Source organism: Littorina saxatilis, linkage group LG4 (genome assembly GCF_037325665.1).
Source record: "Littorina saxatilis isolate snail1 linkage group LG4, US_GU_Lsax_2.0, whole genome shotgun sequence".
In the NCBI taxonomy this organism is placed as follows: domain Eukaryota; kingdom Metazoa; phylum Mollusca; class Gastropoda; order Littorinimorpha; family Littorinidae; genus Littorina; species Littorina saxatilis.
The window spans coordinates 51205451-51228321 of record NC_090248.1 but is presented as its reverse complement, the minus strand read 5'-3'; the positions used below and the strand labels follow the sequence as shown (position 1 = coordinate 51228321).

Here is a 22871-nt window from a genome sequence, read left to right as displayed (position 1 = left end):
ATACTCGTAGCATCGTCAGTCCACCGCTCATGGCAAAGGCAGTGAAATTGACAAGAAGAGCGGGGTAGTAGTTGCGCTAAGAAGGATAGCACGCGTTTCTGTACCTCTCTTTGTTTTAACTTTCTGAGCGTGTTTTTAATCCAAACATATCATATCTATATGTTTTTGGAATCAGGAACCGACAAGGAATAAGATGAAAGTGTTTTTAAATTGATTTCGACAATTTAATTTTGATAATAATGTTTATATATTTAATTTTCAGAGCTTGTTTTTAATCCGAATATAACATATTTATATGTTTTTGGAATCAGCAAATGATGGAGAATAAGATAAACGTAAATTTGGATCGTTTTATAAATTTTTATTTTTTTTTTACAATTTTCAGATTTTTAATGACCAAAGTCATTAATTAATTTTTAAGCCACCAAGCTGAAATGCAATACCGAAGTCCGGGCTTCGTCGAAGATTACTTGACCAAAATTTCAACCAATTCGGTTGAAAAATGAGGGCGTGACAGTGCCGCCTCAACTTTCACGAAAAGCCGGATATGACGTCATCAAAGACATTTATCAAAAAAATGAAAAAAACGTTCGGGGATTTCATACCCAGGAACTCTCATGTCAAATTTCATAAAGATCGGTCCAGTAGTTTAGTCTGAATCGCTCTACACACACACACACACACACACGCACAGACACACATACACCACGACCCTCGTTTCGATTCCCCCTCGATGTTAAAATATTTAGTCAAAACTTGACTAAATATAAAAACACGTCAAAAACCAATAGCACATGATGCAAGAGATCTGAGGCTTCTGACATGTCAACAGCCGCAAACACTATAGCTTCTGCTTTTTCAGTTTTTCAGTCAGTAAATGTAAGTCCGTTATTGACAAACAAATGAAGCTCGCATTTTTCATGATCCACTAACTCCGACCATTGTTTTTAATAATCACTGAGACTCGGCATGTAACCTCTACATACATCGTGAAAGAGCCGATGTTGAAGCTGTGACAAAGATTTAAATAATAAGTCATCCCTATTTCTTGTGAACCAATCATTACATTTGCTTGGTCATGTGATCAGAACATCACAAATATGGCGGAATCCTACGCTGAGAGTGAGATTGAGGTGAAGGATGAGGAGAGTTCGGGCTGTGAAAGCCCAAAATTGGGAAGAAAAGCGATGGATGAAATATCAGACCAAGAGCTAACAGGTGTACCATTACAATCAGCGTGGACATTTTGGTTAGACAAGTAAGTAACTGCGATGAACGTTTGTTTCTATTGAGGTCGTCTGCTTTTGTTTTGATTCCGAGTTGAATCTGAGAGAGTATTTTGGCATTTTAAAAATAGAATAGTTTCTGTTCCTGTCGTGTTTTTCCTTTCGCCACTCTCAGTCGCAAAGGAGACACAACGAGTTGTGTAGGTTCTGTAGATTTATTAACAGCTGGAACAACGGTGACAATATCTCTCAGCACAGATTGTTATGGGTACATCCAACCTAGGAGTATCTTGGGGAACTTCACCGAGGATCGCGTTGACAAGCTTTCATTAACCTTTAGACTAATATATACCAACTGCCCAGCAACATTTTGTATAATGTTCTTTTACAAGGTATAATCTTTATTTCATTTCCTTATTTGTGACTTATTCAGAAAATCGCCTTTATTCAGTGGTGTAGTAAATAAAAGTTAACCAATAAAAACTTCCCAAACCCTGACCAAAAGCTAGGCCTGCTATTGTTGGGTCATGGCCAAAGGAAGGCCAATAGACCAGATGTTATCAGAGTTACATGGTGTTGCATTTCAACATATTAGCAGGAAAGTAATCATAATTGTCACTGAACAGTAATTAGTCTTGTGTTTGAACTTAAATAGACACACTGATAAATGCTAAGTCAGCAGGAAATTCACAGTGGCCTTGAGGTTATAGTTAGATTGGTTTTTATGCTGTTTCTAGACTCAAAGGACAATAGGTCAGTATGGGCTTGAAAGAATGTATAGGTCCAAATGTGTCTTTGTCTGTTGATAATGATATGGCAAATATTTAAAAATAGGCAAATATTTAAAAACAATCTCCTCAAAAGTTTTTGTGATGAATATGGAATATGTTTATTAATGATGATCTAAATTTTCGCCCCCATGGGAGGCTTCTTCAGGGTGATAGAATGACGAAGGATGATTCAGATTGTGCCACCAAGAGAATGGTGTGACGTAATACAGTATATGAAATAGTACTTTAGTAGGTAAATTGATGGTCAGGTGAAATACAGGTCAACACTAATGGATGGTTACTTGACCAGCCAATGGTCCGAGCAATTAATATGTCAGATCCCAAAAGTGTGTCAGTGACAGAGGACCAAGGTCTGAGAACAACACTGAGGTTTTAAAACTGATTCTGAAAATGTCAGTGTTATTAATCATGGTATCTGTTCTTTCTTTTCAGAGCTGTCCGAGGAACTTCTGCAGCTGAATATGAAGCCACATTAAAGAAGATTTACACAGTCAACACTGTTCAGGTAACATCTTCTGTTGTCCAACGTTCATAGTACAACTAGATTATTTTTTTTTGTATGTGTGTGGGTGTGTTGCTTTAAACATGTTTGACTATCATTAGGCCAAAAAAAAACAATTGTCTGTTTAGGGTAACCCGACCGACCCTATCGATTTGGCGCCGACCCAAAAACTTTTTTTTGATTTCAAAAAAAAAAAGAAAAAGAAAAAAAAGAGGTAAAAATGCTAAAAAGAGACATTTGGCGTTTCTTTCTCTCCCTTTCTCTCTGTTTTATTTATACGTTAGTTTTGAAAACATGTATTCATCAAATATAAGAAGTGAATGTTCAGCCAACATAGCATTTTACACCAAAAAAAACAAAAACAAAAACAAAAAACAAAACTTTACCTACCTACCGACCCTACTTTTTTTGGTCATGTTACCCTAAACAGACAATTTTTTTTTTTGGCCTTATAGTGCAGTCTAGTTAATTGTAAGTGTCTAACAAGTTTGTATTGTATGTTCACTATACAGGGCTTTTGGAGTGTATACAACAACATTCCAGATCCTTGCCTGCTGAATGCACGTTACAGTTATCACTTGATGAGGGATGAACGGCGACCAGTTTGGTATGAATTTGTGTTTCAACAAAATCTTAATGGTATTGTGGTTGTCATTGCCAATACTGCTTGATCCAAAAGCGAATCAAAGATCGTAAAGACTTTCTCAGTCATAGTGACATAGTTGTTGGTATGTATCCTTGTTCATGTTACAATCATCCCAGTATTTGGTTTTGAATCAACTGTCTTGGTAAATGAGAGAAAAAAACAGGTAAAGATCGATCGAGGAACCCCCCTTTTAAATATATAAGACCCCCCCGATTTGAGACTCCCTACCTTTTAAGACCCTGTTTTCTCAAACTTTCTGTTCATAACTTCTTCAAATTCACCCTCCTTTTTGAGACCTGATTTTCTCGGATTTTTAGAGGTCTTAAAAGGGGGGTTTCCACTGTACAACGTCCGGAGTTTCTTCTTAATCTTATTCACTGTTGCCGTTGTGGCGAAGAGTTGTATCCAATGCAATGATCTGCGCATATGTACTTGTTTCAGGGAAGATGAAGAGAATTCTCAAGGTGGCAACTGGAGGTTAAAATGCAATAAAGCAGACACTGTGAGTAACAGTTCAAAATCATGAATCTGGATGAGTTATAGTTGCCTGGTACTTACAGATATTAAGGCTTATTGTAAACGACAAAAGGTATATTACATGAACAACACATGTGGAAGGTTTAAAGGGAGGAAGCAGAAATCAGAACATTCATAGGATTAGGAGTGTTTGTGATTGTTATGATTGTGGAGAGAGCGAGGCTGTCGCTAGGGTTCTCATGTTCATTTTGCCCAACTGTCTATGTCTGAAACAGTGTCTACAAATAGAGGATGAGGAGAATGGGAGTAGGTCTTGGTAGTCATAATGTATACAAATTACAAGTGATCAGCATTAATGTTTACATTTTTTCAAGTGCTTTCTGTGGAGTAGAGGTCAGAGGTTAAAGTGTGGGTGAGAGGAAGGGAGATAAGTGTGAAAGAGCTACATTAAGGCATAGACCAGTTATCCTGGACCGCCAACTAGCTCTCTCTCCGCTCTTTCTCTCTATTACGAGGTAGCGGCCTCTCGCATTTAGAAACCTACGCTTACATGGCCTTTCAAAAATCAGGGGGATGTCATATCCGGTGTCGATTGTAAACATGGACGAAGTTGCCGAGATAAGTTCTGAAAATGCTAAAGTAAACTCAGCTAAAGTGCATATGGAACATGTTTTTCGATGAGTTTTGTTAAGTTTAGTTTGGAGTTTTGGAAAATCCAGTTCATTGTCACCTCCCATTGTCACAAATAACTGGAGCGTGCTTTCTTTTCACTGTCTTCGAATCGCTGGCCTTGCAAACCGGACGCTAAGCGCCCCTGAAAGTCGAGCGTGGTAACCTGGAAGGGTCACGTGATGAGTTGGCGGTCCAGGCTATTTGGTCTATTTGGGCTATTTGGGCTATTTGGGCTATTTGGGCTATTTTGTCTATTTGGGCTATTTGGTCTATTTGGTCTATTCGGTCTATTTGGTCTATTCGGTCTATTTGGTCTATGATTAAGGTTAGAAGTACAGTGGAACCTGTCTATGATGACCACCCAAGGGACCAACCAAAACGGGGTCCTAATAAAGGCAGGTGTTTGTTATGGAAAGGTGAATTATTTAGGAAAGAATCTCGTTTGAGGTTTCTTTGTGGTGGTGGTGGTAATAGGCAGGTGGTCGTTATCAAGAGATGATCGCCAGGGCAGGTTCAACTGTTGTAGTTGTAAGGGAGAATGTGACTCGGACATACACAAGTTGACAACTGATGTTATTCATGTGTTGCAGTCTCAGGTGTGGAAGGAATTACTTTTGGCAGCCATTGGTGAGCAACTCTCCGACAACATGGCTAAAGGTATCTTTATATCGCACGTTTTGGAGTTTTCATCCAGTCTCTTCTTCGGTGAAAGTTTGTGGTGCGGTATTATTTGTATGACAGGCAGCAGGGGCTCACATCCATGAGAGGTGAAATAGGACAAATGTCCTGGACAATGCAAAAGTGATAGGACATTTGTCTTGAACAAAAATAAATCAATAGGAAATTTTTTGTTAGCAACAAAACGTAAATTTAATTAAACTTGACTTAGTTTCTTGTCACAAAGGTAACAGAACAAATGGCAACTGTCAACCGGCTTGGAGCAATCAGAATTGCGACCCTTGCAAGCTCTTCTCTATAAAAAGCACATACAGTCTCCGCAAGTTTCGTCTGCTTGGAGAGACACATCGCTTCTCAAAACATCGATAAAATAGCAAATCAAACTACTGTAAATTGGAAAGTACTGACAATGTTCGGATCAAATGAAAGCATAATCGGACAATGACCACTTTGTGACAAAAACCATAGGACATATGTCCTCTTGCATGAAAAATGTATAGGACATTTGGAAAAAGCCTTGTGTTTCTTGATCAGAATTTACCTTTTTAAATCTGTATATATATTTATATCCATTTTAAGACTCCATCCTTTCAATCTTTTTTTTACATTTAGTTAAGTCTTGACAAAATGTTTTTAAATACTGAGATAGACCAGGAATCGAGACAAGCGTGGCGGTGGGGGTGTGTTGAGGCGGTACCGTGTTAACCTCATCGTTCAATCAAATTGATCGACATTTTGGTCAAACAACTACTCTTTAACCCAGTCTGGTTTATGGGATTGCATTTCATTTTCAGCTTGGAAGCTTACAAATGATTTTTCCATTGAAGTTCAAAAATTTTTTAATTTGCGTACATACTTGTGTAAATAGCCTTTTCAATTATGTGAGGCTATTTGCACAAAAAGGAAAAGTCATATCTTGTGGAAATAGCGTTGTTTCCCTTGGCCACAAATACTTTGTGTACATAGCTTCTCCTGTTGAGGCCAGGCCATTTACACAAGTAGGAATAGTTTCTTCTCTTGTCCAGTATATTGGTACATGTCTTGACAGGCTCTATATTTGTTTTTGTTGTAATTACTTAAAATTTGACTCTTTTTTTTTTTTAAATTCTTACACCTGTTCTTCTTTAGGCCAAGAAAAATCATTCAAAGTTTCTGATGCCCAGATGTACAATAAATTTTTCCTCCCAACCGTAGAATTTTTTTTAACCCTTAAATTTTGCAAACTATACAAGGACATTAATTGTTCCTCAACATCAAGGGGACACGGCTGGCACGATTTCCGGGTTATAAAAAGCCACATGAACCTATGTAAATAAAAATCAAACTTCAATCAAAATAAAAAAAGCTGCATGTACTGACTTACCGACCCTAATTTCTTTAGCCTTGTCGTCGGAAAAAAACATTTAACTTTTTTCGCCTAATATGTCTGATCAGGTGACCAGGTGACAGGGGTCAGCGTGTGTGTACGAGACAGGGACGACATACTGCAAGTCTGGAATGATCGAGCTGATCTAGAAAAGGGGTCTACAGTTTTGCCCAAAATCCAGTCTCTTGTGCCGACAGTGAAGTTCTCTGCTGCCTTTTACAAACGTAAGTGTTAATTCCTGCTAAATATGAATGGTGTGCAAGTGTGTGTGTATAATGTGCATGCATACAAGCATGCATGCTTGTATGGTGTGGGTGAGCGCTCATGTTCAGAAAATAGATTTTGCTTTGAATTTGTAAGTACAGATCATGTACAGCAGTCCCTGCAATGTACGGCCCCCGGCGTGAGCAGCCACCTGACATGTACGGACACATTTGCTCCGCACGGAGTGTTTTCCTTCTATATTTGCCCCCCCTTAAACGGCCACCTGCAAAACGTGGACGCGGACACTAATTTTCGGTCCCAACAGCAGGTCATACCTGCAATGTACGGACAGACCATCGTCAAATTTTCACCACACCAAAATCGATAACGGAGCAGTCCGGCTCTTGGTACAAAGGTCCCAGCTGCAAAGGCGTGATGACAGTCTCTCTTAACTTAGGTGCATGTGTACCCATCAGGAGGTAGTTTTGGTCAGGAGTGGAGTACACGCACTTTCTTGCTTTCACGTGCGAAGATGCCAACATGAAACTGCACTAAGCTTATGCTCTTTATTCTTGTCTGTTGGACGTAAACAACAGAAGCCACAGTCGATAAATGCCCTCCGAGAAAGAGAGTGAAAAATCAGCCACAGTTCTCAGCATTGCGTGTCTGTGTGTAACCTCTTTCATTGACACGATACTCTTGTTTCCCCTCAGCCTTGACCAGTGAGTCGGTTGCCTAATCTGTGAACCCTTCAGTTGTCTTGCTTTGCCAAAAGTTAGACACAGTCAACTGGTTTTGCTCTGAGTGAACAGTGCAGCTGGCCTCAATTAGCTGACACCTCTCTGGCCACAGCCCCAAACAGTACATGGCTGCAGGGGGAGGGAGAGAGAAAGAGGGGGGGGGGGGAGGGGTTGCTGGCTAAACTTGGTGGGGTGTCTGGTGTCACTACATGTCAGCAGGAAGAGCAATGGATAGAAATAGAGGTGTACTCTTCCACACAATTTCCAAGCATCAGTTGTCACGGCTTAAGGTAGGCAGTGAAGGAGAGGGAGAGCGGTGTTGTGTACAGTGTATTTCCAACTGAAGAATGAAAAGTCACTGCCACAAGATCGGCATGCAGTCAATAAAGCCAGACAAGAAGAATGATTATGACATGCGGCTCTATCTGCTGGTTTTTATTCAAACTGGTTTTCAACGCTTATTCTCGCAAAGCATCTGCACACGTGCCTCTTTGCTGTGTTTGTGTGGCTGCTTTCGTATGTCAGTGCATGGTGAGTGCGTTCAGTGCCTTGAGGATTTATTTTATCTCTTCTTTTCAAACACCAATCATACAAATCATTTTTTACAAAACGTTTAAAAAATATTAGGAGTTGGATGTTATCGTTTAGTAGCCACAAGAAGTTGTTAGCATAGACTCAATAATGTTGTTTGTGTGTCTCTGTGTGAGTGTATGGGGGAGGGGGTGGTGTGGTCACCCCTCCCGTGACCGGCCACCTGCAATGTATGGACAGGTTTGCTATGGCCCAAGGGTGTCCGTTCATGAGAGGGACTGCTGTAATTCATTATTGAGAATTCTGCCTTTGATTTCAAACAAGTGATATATGTTCATAACATACACAAGTCACGGCATAGTATATATCAATGTAAAGCTTATTGATTACTCTATCTGAAAAACATGTTAGATTTGTGAATTATCTCCCTTTGGTCGCACCAGACTACAGTTATTGCACTTTTTGTTTCTTTAATCAAACTTGTGTTTTATGACACTTTCAAATGGAGCAATTTTAAAATAAAAGGTTCTGACAAAACCAGGAACTTAAGTTGATCGCCAGTGGATTGAGTATTTTAAGCAAGTGTGGCAGTATGCAAAATAAAAATCTCAACTGAAATTAAAAGGACAAAGCAGAAGAAAATTCCACTATTTCCTCAAATTTACTGAAAGTTGTCATGTACAGAATGCCTTTTTGCTTGTCCACTGCACTCTTCAGAACCATTACTAGTGCACTAATATGGTTTTAAAAGAAAGTTCTCGATGGTTTTTCTGTGATATTGTCAGCAGTACCACCAACTATACTGCTGAGTCTGTCAGTTCGTATTTATGACCAAATTCAAAATACCGTCCTCCAGTAGGGGTGTCAAAAGTACCAAGCTAATTACATGAGCATCCCGGGCAAATATAAACATAAAATGTTATTCTTAAGCCCTGATACAGCGGCCTTTCTCATAGCATAAATTAGGTATTCCATTACTGTTCTCATAACTTGTGATAGTGGAAATATGTGCAATGGTCCTTATTTTTTAGGTGCTGGAGTAGTTCTGTGATGGTAGTAGTTTTGTGCAATGCGACTCTAGGTTCAGGTGCTTGAGTAGATCTGTGATAGTCTGTTAATACTGTTGTTTTAAACTGTCTAGATCATGAATATATAATTTTATGTGATGATCTGACTAAATGATAATAATTACGTGTACTACTTACTTTTAAATGGATTATACATTTTAGGTATTGTTCTAGTATTCACTAATGTTGTATTGATATTACTGGCACCCCTTTTAAACTGATATGGTTTTTACCTTTACAAGGCGACGATGTGAATTTGTGATGTAGATATGTGGCTGGTTATGTGTGAGAATGTAAATAATTGTGTGTGTGTGTGTGTGTGTGTGTGAGTTGTGTCTGTGTGTGCATGACAGTGTAATGTACGTATGTATGCATGCATGGTGATGTGTGTCTGCATATGTGTCTGGTTGGTTTTTATTTTATTTTTACCGTGCCGTGCCAAGATGAAATCCTTTTGCAAAATTGGTGAATAAATATCTTGTATCTTGTATCTTGTATCTTGTATGAAACTAACCCGTTTTCCCTGTAGCGCAATAAGCCAAAATAGATCATAACACTAAAATGTCAGCATATTTCTCGAGAAATCCCAGTTAAAAGAATGTTTTAATATAATTGTATGAACAAAATTACGTTCTCTGCAATTGTTTGGTTCTACTTGACCACTGGAACAAAAAAAACATGATCACCAATTGAAAAATATTACGCAAAGCTGTCTTTACTTCAGTAGGTGTGACACGTCACTGAATTTCGGACAAGTTTTTGGAGCCCCGATTTCTCATGCGGTAATTGGCAAACTGAGAATAGGGAGGACGACTGTGCTGTGAATTTTGCAGTTACTGCAAGTGAAGCACGGATTCTCAATAATTTGTACACAACCTGTACACCTGATGACTTCATCTTTAATTCCAATTGATTATTATAATTTTATTTCTATGTGTATAGTTAGATATTTTGGTGTATTATTTATTTTATTGTTCATTTTAAAGATAAAGTGGCAGTGACATTTTTCATTTATGTTGATGAATTTTGTTCTTTTCAACAGCGTTTGTTATGCATGATGCATTTGAGGGCACCAAGAAGAAAGCTGGCAGTCGCCATTGACCAACGTGTTCAGCCGAGTATGACTTGTTTTTGTTACCAACATTGTGATATGAAAATACAAAACAAACAAAGACTTTAGTGGTGTGAGAACAACAAATTTGCCTGTACGCCGTTGACCTGTCTGAAGAAGACTTCCATCAATCTCAAGACACCGTGGGAGCACATCACAGTACATAATTATGATGAAGACTTGACTTGTTTGTTGACTGCCATCTTATCAACACTGGAATGCTGTTGCTATTGTTTTTGTTGTGTGCATCCGCATTGCCTCTGAAGGAACTTGTGTGCGTTATCCAATAACTTTTGCTCTGAGATATGTGCCTTCTCTTTCTCTTATTTTGACCATGTTTGTTATCTTTTGATATATGCTGGCTATGTATGTGTGACGAAAAAACGCAACGACAGTCAGATTTTGAACTTTTGTGGTGCTGAGTGAACGACATCAAAGAGATGTTACGGTAATTGTTCACTCAGGGGCGGACAAGGGGGGGGTTTCTGGGGTTTCCGGAACCCCCCAGCCCCCCCCCCCAAAAAAAATTGTGTTTTTTGGGGTTGTTGTTGTTTGGGGTATTAATCAGTGACAAAATCTGCTGCCTGAAACTGGTAATGATCATCCTCAGAATGCACCAGATTGCACCATTTTGCATCCTTTTTTGAGTCACTTGAGAAAAAGTGACTCTATGTAATCGGTCAGTGTTAGTCTGTCCGGCCGGCCGTCCGGCCGGCCGTCCGTAGACACCACCTTAACGTTGGACTTTTCTCGGAAACTATCAAAGCGATCGGGCTCATATTTTGTTTAGTCGTGACCTCCAATGACCTCTACACTTTAACGATGGTTTCGTTGACCTTTGACCTTTTTCAAGGTCACAGGTCAGCGTCAAAGGAAAAATTAGACATTTTATATCTTTGACAAAGTTCATCGGATGTGATTGAAACTTTGTAGGATTATTCTTTACATCAAAGTATTTACATCTGTAGCCTTTTACGAACGTTATCAGAAAAACAAGGGAGATAACTAGCCTTTTCTGTTCGGCAACACACAACTTAACGTTGGGCTTTTCTCGGAAACTATAAAAGTGACCGGGCTCAAATTTTATGTGAACGTGACTCATTGTGTTGTGAATAGCAATTTCTTCCTGTCCATCTGATGCCTCATATAATATTCAGAACTGCGAAAGTGACTCGATCGAGCGTTTGCTCTTCTTGTGCATCCTTTTTTTCAAAATTTTTCGGGGGGGCATGCCCCCGGACCCCCCTAGCAAGCTAGGCGCTTTGCGCCGTCGGCTCGGCGCTTCGCGCCTCCACACCCATATCTTCACAATATACTTTTGGAAACCCCCCCCCATAAAATGAACTGATCCGCCCCTGGGACTGGGATTAATTTTCAGATTTTTATAATTTGTTTTGTATGATCTATGATCCCTTTTGATACTGGGGTCTGTTTATTCTGATGATTTACAGTCTTAAGTGTAGGACAGACCTTTTAATTTGAAAACGACGTTAAACACCAAATAAAGAAAGAAAGACCTTTTAATCCATTACCTGCATAACAGTATGGCACGCTATATGTATTTTGTCCTTCATATTGATGAACAAAATCTGCTTGAAGTCCCATGTTTGACAAAAACTGAATTGTATTTCCTATATTCATCAACTTTTTTGTGTGTGTTGAATTTTTGCAGTTCTGATTTCTATGTTTGTGCTTTTTTTTTGTTTTTTGTGCGGCGCGGCTCATTTGCTTGATTTGATTTGAGGGGAGGTCAGTTTCAAGGATCTGAAGTGATAGGTGATGGACAGATAAAACAATTTATGTGAATAGGAATTAATGCAAGCCAGATTAAAGGTTAACGGGTGGTACTTCACAGACTACGTTTCAGATACATGTAAATCATGGTACATGTAATTTTACAAATGAAAATGATGACTTTTATTTTAAATAGACTGATCAACTTACATCATGCACGTAATACCAAAAGCTTTGATAAGACAAGAAACATTTGGAAAAGTGTTTTTATCAAGTTATAGTACTGGGGTATAGGTGATAAGTCGGATTATGTACTTGGGTACGAGAGCTTGAGAAGCTACCCATTTAGAAATTTAATGGCCGGTTGTTGTTCTTTTTTCTTTGTTGGTTTTTAAATTGCAGAATTTTTATTCTTTTCTTCTTTGATTCATGCAGTAACTTTCCTTTAATTGCAAGAAGATTTTAGTGTCCAAAAGATTTTACTACATTGTTGTATTTTTTTTGTTTCCATTTAATGATCACCATGTGATTTGTAAGAGAATACTGTTTGTGAATATAAATCATGATCCTGTATGTTCTGTGCTTTAGGATGTGTCAAGATGATTAACTACATGTATCATTGTATGACGTAAGTGTGTGTGTTTTATTTTATTTTATTTTATTTTAATGCGGTTTTGAGTGTGGTGGTGATAATCCTTGATAAGCCTTGATATAATTATTAGCAATCACTTTTTGCATCAGCTGTGCTGACTGTTTATTATACTGTTATGTACGTAGAGTTGTGCTTTATTTGTTATATGGAATTTATGCAAGCGTGGCCCTTGGTGAAAAACTGCGACATTACTTGAATTCCTGCAAGTGAAGCAAGCTAGAGTGCTAGACCCCATGAACAGTAGGTAATAGTTTTGTGTGGTTAAGTATATATGCACTAGGGCATGTCAAATATATTGTTTTAATCTGCAAGAGTTATTAATTTGCAAAAACAAGAGGAAGTTCTGAAAATTAGCCATGCACACATTGCTGTTAAAAGGTTTAAATGTCAGACGATGATTAATTTGGTTTCTGGCTCTGGTACTTTGGAAAGGATAATTAAGGTATTCATTGTCACCAAAGTTAGACGTTACTCAATGGTTTGTTACTCCAAGACACAATGAAAAAATAGTTCTTTTTTCCATGGCATTAAAAACATCTAAGAGCAGTCTTTCTGGTATATAGTCAATGTTTGTAAAGATTTTAGTCAAGCAGCATGTAAGAAATGTTAAGTCCTTTGTACTGGAAACTTGCATTCTCCCAGTAAGGTCATATATTGTACTACGTTGCAAGCCCCTGGAGCAATTTTTTGATTAGTGCTTTTGTGAACAAGAAACAATTAACAAGTGGCTCTATCCCATCCCCCCCCCCCCCCCCCCCCCCCCCTTCCCCGTCGCGATATAAACTTGAACGGTTGAAAACGACATTAAACACCAAATAAAGAAAGAAAGAAAGAAAGTCTTTCTGGTGATTTTGTGCAAAAAAAATTCTTTAAATGTATGGTGAAAAAATGTGCATTTTGCTGGACGGATATAGGCACATCAAAATTGTGGGGACTGCTTCAGGGGCTCCAGAGTTCAGCTTTGCAGTCTCAGAAGATCAGTGTGCTCAGCTGAGTAAACAGCCTGTTGAACCATTACAGTGGAACATATCTGCCTTTGAAGACCCCCCCCCCCCCCCCCCCTCGTTGATGTAAGACCTCCTCCCTTTTTAAGACCCTGTTTTCTTGGATCTTTAATTTATAACCTCACCCCCCGCGGGTTAGGGGGAGTCCCATATTGGTTGGGACGAGAAAGAATTTACCCGATGCTACCCAGCATGTCGTAAGAGGCGACTAACAGATTCTGTTTCTCCTTTTACCCTTGTTAAGTGTTTCTTGTATAGAATATAGTCAATGTTTGTAAAGATTTTAGTCAAGCAGTATGTAAGAAATGTTAAGTCCTTTATACTGGAAACTTGCATTCTCCCAGTAAGGTCATATATTGTGCTACGTTGCAAGCCCCTGGAGCAACTTTTTGATTCGTGCTTTTGTGAACAAGAAACAATTAACAAGTGGCTCTATCCCATCTCCCCCCTTTCCCCTATCCCATCTCCCCCCTTTCCCCGTCGCGATATAACCTTGAATGGTTGAAAACGACGTTAAACACCAAATAAAGAAAGAAAGAATGGATCTTTAATTTATAACCTCTGTAAATTTTCCCCTATTTTAAGACTACCTCCTATTTGTTCTTTTTTACTTTATATATTTTTTAGGTCTAAAAAGGGGTTTCACAGTAGCACAGTAACATTTGGAACAGGATCATCCTTCTGAGTCTCTCATGCTTGACGAGAAGTGTTTCGTTCTGAGGGCCAAACGTCACTATGAGACGAGTTTTCATTTGGTGTTCTGTTATTACACGTCTACTTGCATGGAAAGTGGGTCACTTTCAATTGTGATCGAGAGCCTGTATGTACTATTGCTCAGTTGAAAGAGCCATGTTGATAATGATAATATAATAATAATGGAACATTTATATACATGTAGCGCTTCCCCGGTGCGTTACCTTCCAAAGCAGTATTTCAACACACGAATACACAAGAGCTTGCTTTATTCAAACCTGTATGAATTATGCTGTGGCCAAAAATCAACAATTAGTTGACAGAATTGTTCAGTTTTCACCATTGTGTCTATATATGTTTTAATGTGCAGATAGAAAAATATACCTTCCTTCGCAGAATACGTACACAAGATGGATCCATTAAAGCTATATTGGTTGCAAAACCAAAGTCTGTTCATGGCATAACATCAGCAGAAGTTAAGCAAGATAGTCAGCAGACTGAGGACTATAATAAGCCTTAAAATGGCCCATCAAAAATTAACCTACATAGAATATCACATGTATTTCCACCAGTGGAAATGACAAAAAATCCATTTGTTAAAATTGCCCGAGTATTAACAAAAAGCAGCCTGGCTGGTTTTAGTGTTTCAATGGACGCATATTGGTAGTGTATTACAAGATGGATCTGATGCGCTTCACAGAAAATTCACACGAGAAGGAAAGTATCTGTACAGTTGCGTGTAAAAAAAACAACCAGTTGCTTCATGGTACGTTGGTTTTCATGTCGGAAATGGTTGAAATAGATTTGCCAGCCTTAACCATTCAGGCAGGTGCAAAAGTTGCTTTAAAATGTATGCCATAACTTTGCTACTCAAAGCTGAAGTCTTTTTTAACTGTGCAATAACTGGGATAATAGTTATAGTCAGCAAGCAAGGTTTTTGAAGATGTGTGTATGAATTGTGTGATTGGACAAACCTCAGTCTGTCATTTTTTTTTCTTCTCGTTTTTTTTTCAACCCTGTTTGTGAAGGACTCATGGAAGGCCTTAGAATAAAGATATCCAGAAGATAGGGAGATGTTTTGTAAGTTCTATTGGTGATGGCATACGGGGTCAATTTAAAAAAAAACACCCATAGTTTTAGGGCTATGCTGCAGCTGTTATGACTTTAGATTGTTTCTGGAAGATTAGGCAATTGCTTTTTCTGGTAGATTAAGCAATTGCTTTTCTGGTAGATTAAGCAAATGCTTTTTCTTTAGAGTAAAAATGAAAGTGCCTGGGTTTTTTCCCACAACAAATGTTTATGAGGAATTAAATTTTTTAAATTCCCATTTGCGATTCTAGTGATGGCTTTGGGCAACAGCTACAGTGATGGCAGTGTTTAGATTCCCATACCTTACTGCTTGAATTGAAACTTACATTTGTTCAGTTCATTTGTCTACCTCTCTCTCTCTCTCCCCTCTTTTTCTCTCTGTTTTTGTGTTCCCCTCTTCCCACCCTCTCTCTCTTGCTCTCTATTTCTTTTTCACTCTGTCTCGTTTATTGCATCTTGACTTTTTTATGTCTGCATTTCTTCACTTGCCTCTTTCTACTTCCAAGACGCAAAAAGAATGAGAGGTATGTGTGTCGATGCATTTATTTTATAATAAATCTTTTATATCTTGGGTTATGTAGAAGATGCAACTGAAATTTGTTTGTGCTTGGATCTGTGCAGAAGCCTCACATGCATCAGGCATTTGCTTTTGTTGGGGTGTGCTGTAAAGTTATATTTTGAATGCATTAATTAAGCTTGATGCTTCATCCCTTCATTTTTATTCAAGTATTTTTATTCAGCAATTCCTGAATAGGGCAGTTCACTCAAACTCAAAGCTTCATTTCTTCATCTTCTAAAACTTCTAACTAGTTCAGGAATAAATCAAATGAAGTCAGAATCTATGTTTTGTTTATTTCATTTTCATTTTCATTTTCATTACTTTATTGTCCCATCGCTGGGAAATTCGGGTCGCTTCCTCCCAGTGGAAAGCTAGCAGCAACGGAGTCGCGCTACCCAGGTGTCTACGTGTCTAGGTGTATTCAACCACCTGCACTTATGGCAGAATGACCAAGGTCTTTTACGTGCCATTGTGATGACACGGGGGTGGGACATGGCTTCCGTCACTGAGTCTGCACATAAAGTTGACCCGTGTCCGTCCCGGCCCGAATTCGAACCTGCGACCTTCCGATCACAAGTCCAGTGCTCTACCAACTGAGCTACCTGGCTCCTGAGAGAATAATAAGCATTGAAATGGTCAAGCAACTTTCAACCTAAAATAAGAATGATTGTTGCAAGTTCATATGTACCTCATTCTTCAAAGCACTCTACCTAACACGTAGATGCACTGTTGACATGTCATAGACAAGAACCAGCTTTTTATTCCTGACCAGACATAGTCCTCAGATTCCCCCCGCGGGTTAGGGGGAAGAATTTACCCGATGCTCCCCAGCATGTCGTAAGAGGCAACTAACGGATTCTGTTTCTCCTTTTACCCTTGTTAAGTGTTTCTTGTATAGAATATAGTCAATTTTTGTAAAGATTTTAGTCAAGCAGTATGTAAGAAATGTTAAGTCCTTTGTACTGGAAACTTGCATTCTCCCAGTATAGTAAGGTAATATATTGTACTACGTTGCAAGCCCCTGGAGCAAATTTTTGATTAGTGCTTTTGTGAACAAGAAACAATTGACAAGTGGCTCTATCCTATCTCCCCCCTTTCCCCGTCGCGATATAACCTTCGTGGTTGAAAACGACGTTAAACACCAAATAAAGAAAGAAAGAAAGAATAGTCCTCAGATCAAGACTGGTTTTAACGCATAAACATTTTGCCTCGTTTGTTGATGTACTTCCATAAGTTTTCCTTTCGGCAGCATTCAGGAACAAAATAAAAGCCTCTATTGCAGAAGTCACCATCATATCCTGTGATATTTCGGCTCTAAAAATGAGCATGCAGAAGTTTGCATACATTACATGTGCCCTTTGGACGATGCATCGTTTTTCATTTGTATTTGCCAGAATTAGCATGACCATTGTGTTTGTATTAAAGTGTGTATATTCTTCCATTACCACCTTGCTTTGTACAAGGAATATAGTCAATAGAAAGTTTTTTAAATGAAGGAAATGTTAAGAGTGTTTGTACATAAAGGAAACGTTTCTGATGCATGAAATCCATACTGGTCATCAAACAAAACTAGAGATTTGTTGAAGCTTTATCAGAATAAACAGTATTGCTTATCAGTGTACATTGAATGCTTTTGCTCATTGAATAAATGTCACAAGAGCATCTCAATTGCATGTCCTGATGTAAGTGTAAATGTGTGCGAGTGTAACTTTGTACTGTGGTTAAAGTCTATTCTACAAAGTAGCAAGTTTAATTGCTCTCAACCACACTCTCTGCCCTTCCCCGTGGCTTCAAAAACACAGGGGAGAGGAAAAAAACACCCTCTTTACAATAAGGAAAGCATAGCCAAGGAATTAACTTTATACTCTCTCTCTCCCAAGAAACACACACACACACACACACACACACACACACACACACACACACACACACACACACACACACTAACAATAAAATCCAGTAAGAAAGAAGAATAAGAATATCAGAGCTGACCCAGGCCAATCGTTCAAATACTGATGTACCACTGAGTACTTTGCTGTGTCAAGTGGCATGGTACTGGCGAGTTATTGGGTTGAACTATAAGCTTCCGGGGAAAAGTATGTATTTATGTGGGGATGAGTCTGGTCTGGTACCGACTAGACTCGTAAGTTGTGATGCTCGGGTCACAGATTCAAATACAGTCGGTCGGAACGGACTTGGTTCAACTTTATATGTGGAGACACCGAGTATACATGTCCCTTGCGCGTGTCACAGTCACTGCCGTGACCTCGGTCATTATGCCAAAAGTGCAGGTGACAGATTTGATTACTATGGACCTCCCCCCCCCCCCCCCCCCTTATAAGATAGCCCGATTTAAGAACTCTCCCCTTTTCATACCCTTCTTTTTATGCTTCCTTGGTCCACACCCTTGCATAATCTCCCCCTCTCTCGCTCACACACACACACCTTTCTTTTTATGTTTCCTTGGTCCACACCCTTGCATAATCTCCCCCTCTCGCTCCCACACACACACACACCTTTCTTTTTATGCTTCCTTGGTCCACACCCTTGCATAATCTCCCCTTCTCTCGCTCACACACACACACTTTCTTTTTATGCTTCCATGGTCCACACCCTTGCACAATCTCCCCCTCTCTCGCTCACACACCTTTTTTATGCTTCCTTGGTCCACACCCTTGCATAATCTCCCCCTCTCTCGCTCACACACACACACACACATACCTTTTTTTTATGCTTCCTTGGTCCACACCCTTGCATAATCTCCTCCTCTCTCGCTCACACACACACACCTTTCTGTTTATGCTTCCTTGGTCCACACCCATGCATAATCTCCCCCTCTCTCGCTCACACACACACACACCTTTCTTTTTATGCTTCCTTGGTCCACACCCTTGCACAATCTCCCCCCTCTCTCGCTCACACACACACACCTTTCTTTTTATGCTTCCTTGGTCCACACCCTTGCATAATATCCCCCTCTCTCGCTCACACACACACACACTCCTTTCTTTTTATGCTTCCTTGGTCCACACCCTTGCACAATCTCTCGCTCTCTCGCTCACACACCTTTCTTTTTATGCTTCCTTGGTCCACACCCTTGCATAATCTCCCCCTCTCTCGCTCACACATACACCTTTCTTTTTATGCTTCCTTGGTCCACACCCTTGCATAATCTCCCCCTCTCTCGCTCACACACACACACCTTTCTGTTTATGCTTCCTTGGTCCACACCCTTGCATAATCTCCCCCTCTCTCGCTCACACACACACACACCTTTCTTTTTATGCTTCCTTGGTCCACACCCTTGCATAATCTCCCCCTCTCTCGCACACACACACACACACCTTTCTGTTTATGCTTCCTTGGTCCACACCCTTGCATAATCTCCCCCTCTCTCGCTTACACACACACACACTTTTTTATGCTTCCTTGGTCCACACCCTTGCACAATCTCCCCCCTCTCTCGCTCACACACACACACACACCTTTCTTTTTATGCTTCCTTGGTCCACACCCTTGCATAATCTCCCCTCTCTCGCTCACACACACACACACACACACACACACACACACACACACCTTTCTTTTTATGCTTCCTTGGTCCACACCCTTGCACAATCTCCCCCTCTCTCGCTTTTTACATTTAGTCAAGTTTTGACTAAATGTTTTAACGTAGAGGGGGGAATCGAGACGAGGGTCGTGGTGTATGTGTGTCTGTGTGTGTGTGTAGAGCGATTCAGACTAAACTACTGGACCGATCTTTATGAAATTTGACATGAGAGTTCCTGGGTATGAAATCCCCAGACTTTTTTTCATTTTTTCGATAAATGTCTTTTATGACGTCATATCCGGCTTTTCGTGAAAGTTGAGGCGGCACTGTCACGCTCTCATTTTTCAACCAAATTGGTTGAAATTTTGGTCAAGTAATCTTCGACGAAGCCCGGACTTCGGTATTGCATTTCAGCTTGGTGGCTTAAAAATTAATTAATGACTTTGGTCATTAAAAATCTGAAAATTGTAAAAAAAAAATTTTTTATAAAACGATCCAAATTTACGTTCATCTTATTCCCCATCATTTTCTGATATTAAAAGCATATACATATGTTATATTTGGATTAAAAACAAGCTCTGAAAATTAAAAATATAAAAATTATTATCAAAATTAAATTGTCCAAATCAATTTAAAAACACTTTCATCTTATTCCTTGTCGGTTCCTGATTCCAAAAACATATAGATATGATATGTTTGGATTAAAAACACGCTCAGAAAGTTAAAACGAAGAGTGGTACAGAAAAGCGTGCTATCCTTCTCAGCGCAAGTACTACCCCGCTCTTCTTGTCAATTTCACTGCCTTTGCCGTGCGCGGTGGACTGACGATGCTACGAGTATACGGTCTTGCTGCGTTGCATTGCGTTCAGTTTCATTCTGTGAGTTCGACAGCTACTTGACTAAATGTTGTATTTTCGCCTTACGCGACTTGTTTTCTCTCTCTCTCTCTCTCTCTTCTACACACACACACATTTAGAGTTGCACTGTCAGACAGACAGATAGTGAACACGTGGATTTTATTGAAGGATAGAAAAAAAGCCAATACAATGAAAGTACTTTGACAATGATTTTAAGGTTCTGAGAAGTCCGTAGTTGATCTGAAAGTATTGCACAAACCCTCGTGTCATTGTAGCTGAAGACTTTCATTCACGATTCTTCGACACGAAAAAGAGACGATGTTTTTTTATTCCCTAAAATGTCCCCAATAACAAACACCTAAAGTCAGACCGGGGTTCTTGTTTGAGCAATACTACTTACTTCCCGCTTCTCGTGTTTTAACTACTTTTTACATTTAGTCAAGTTTTGACTAGAGTGTTTCGCCTTCTCTATTCTTTCACCATTGTGTGTTTCAGCTTCTCTCCTTTTTTTCATCATGGCGTGTTTTGCGAATTCGGGTTTCTTTCTTACTTTCATCATGGCATGTTTCGGGTTTCACTCTTACTTTCACCTTGGCGTGTTTCATCTTCTCTCTTACTTTCACCATGGCCTGTTTCCTCTTCTCTCCTTCTTTCACCTTGGTGTGTTTCATCTTCTCTCTTACTTTCATCATGGCGTGTTTCAGCTTCTCCAGGGACCTATAATTAGATAGGTCTATGGCTTCTCTCTTACTTTCATCATGGCGTGTGTCATCTTATCTCTTACTTTCATCATGGCGTGTTTCAGCTTCTCTCTTACTTTCATCATGGTGTGTTTCAGCTTCTCTCTTACTTTCATCATGGCGTATGTCATCTTATCTCTCACTTTCATCATGGCGTGTTTCATCTTATCTCTTACTTTCATCATGGCGTATTTCATCTTGTCTCTTAGTCTTACTTTCATCATGGCGTGTTTCATCTTATCTCTTACTTTCACCATGGCGTGTTTCATCTTATCTCTTACTTTCACCATGGCGTGTTTCATCTTATCTCTTACTTTAACCATGGCGTGTTTCATCTTATCTCTTACTTTCACCATGGCGTTTTTCATCTTCTCTCTTACTTTCACCATGGCGTGTTTCACCACCTTCTCGTGTGTCAGCTTCTATTTCACTTTGACCATGCCGTAGTTGAGCTTCTTTGAGAAGCGCAGCAAGCTTGCCCTCTGTGGTGAGACCAGCACTGAGCCAGGACCTCACCAGCTCTTTGGCTTCCCCTTCACTGGTCACCGCTCTGGCCTTGACCTCTGCCTCCTGCATCTCGCTCGCCATCTGTAATATAAATTAGAATGCAACATTTTACCATTCGGTACGATACCATATGATAAAATCAATGATCGCCTTAGCCATTTTCCCAATCGATGTTTCTTTACAAGTATGAGCTATTGCTCCCAAAGAAACCGATCACCCTGTTGCGCCAAACTAGTCAAATTAAGTATAAAAGACAGAAATTACATGATTTTGATTATATCCTCACAGTTTCACCGCCGCAATTTGTAACGTAGTGTCTCGGCCCTGGGTTTGGGTGATACCGTACGGTTTTACAAAGCCCACCGCGGATGCCTCTCGCAACACTGGAATTTGACCGGCCAAAGCGAAGTCAGCCCTGTGTCTGGTTAGGTGGACGAATCGAAATTTCAGTTTCTGGCTTAATATTTCCCAATATGGTCACTGGGACTGACTTTGTGGGCAAACAACGTCACAAACTGTGGCGGCGAAATTGAGCAGCGGAGCAGAAAAACACCATGGTTGCCTCAGAATTGCCTGTTTTCGACCAACGCGGGTTAATGTGACGGACTCTGAACTGACAGTGCTGTAAGACGGCCATTTTTATGGAAATACATGTATAATCTTCCTGATGGCGCTCTGCTTCGCAACCCTAATGTATTAGTTGCTATGGCACACTGTTTATTCTAACTGAAGCATATGTCAGTCGCATGTGGAACAATAAATGGCAATGTCAAACAACGTCGAAGCTCTCGTGAAGCATGCAGATGAACATTTGCATGCATAAGAACATCAGTTGGAAATGTATTATCTATAATTACAAAAGTGCCGAACTCTAAACTCTGCTATGCTGAATTTATACTTTTACTTTTTCTCCTATTAAATGTGCCTTTGTAAATAGTGTGCACATAGCCTAATCAATCTACTACATGTACCTTATTCTTGCAATACTATGAAAGTAGGCTACCTACACAGCCTGCAGTACATGTAACGATTTTGTTTGACCAAGTGCATAAAATGAGGGCTGTACGAACCATATTCTAATGACACGGTGTTGTGGTGTAAACATGACAAGTAGAGCAAGAAACATATGAACCGACAGGCAAACAAATCTTACTGTCTGTCTATCCATCTGCCTGGCTCTGTTTGTCACTCTCTCTCTCTCTCTCTCTCTCTCTTTATTCTCGCTCTTTTCTCCTCTTTTTTCTGTCTTGCGCGTTCAAATCAAGGACACATTTGGGATTCTAGCAGGCTTACAAAACCAGTCTTGCAATCGAATGCGTTTTGTCCGATATAACTGCATTTCGCCGTCAGGTGTATGCTCAGAGTCTGCACATTTCTTTCTATCCTAAGCTATCGTTCAATGTTGCCACTTCAAATAAGGCCTGTTCTGCTTCTTCACTCAAATTGCCAATTCAAGTACTGTATAAGACGTTTTC

General features: G+C 39.7%; 1 protein-coding gene across 1 annotated transcript; it reads left to right on the top strand.

Annotated features, from left to right (window-relative positions):
• The first annotated feature begins 1092 nt into the window (after positions 1 to 1092).
• Positions 1093 to 17406, top strand: LOC138965029 (eukaryotic translation initiation factor 4E type 3-like). Its single transcript, XM_070337151.1, has 7 exons — positions 1093 to 1258; positions 2450 to 2522; positions 3032 to 3126; positions 3607 to 3667; positions 4905 to 4971; positions 6427 to 6582; positions 9943 to 17406. The coding sequence occupies exons 1-7, from the start codon at positions 1101 to 1103 to the stop codon at positions 9999 to 10001; spliced, it is 669 nt and encodes a 222-aa protein (XP_070193252.1). The 5' UTR covers positions 1093 to 1100; the 3' UTR covers positions 10002 to 17406.
• Positions 17407 to 22871: the final 5465 nt, after the last annotated feature.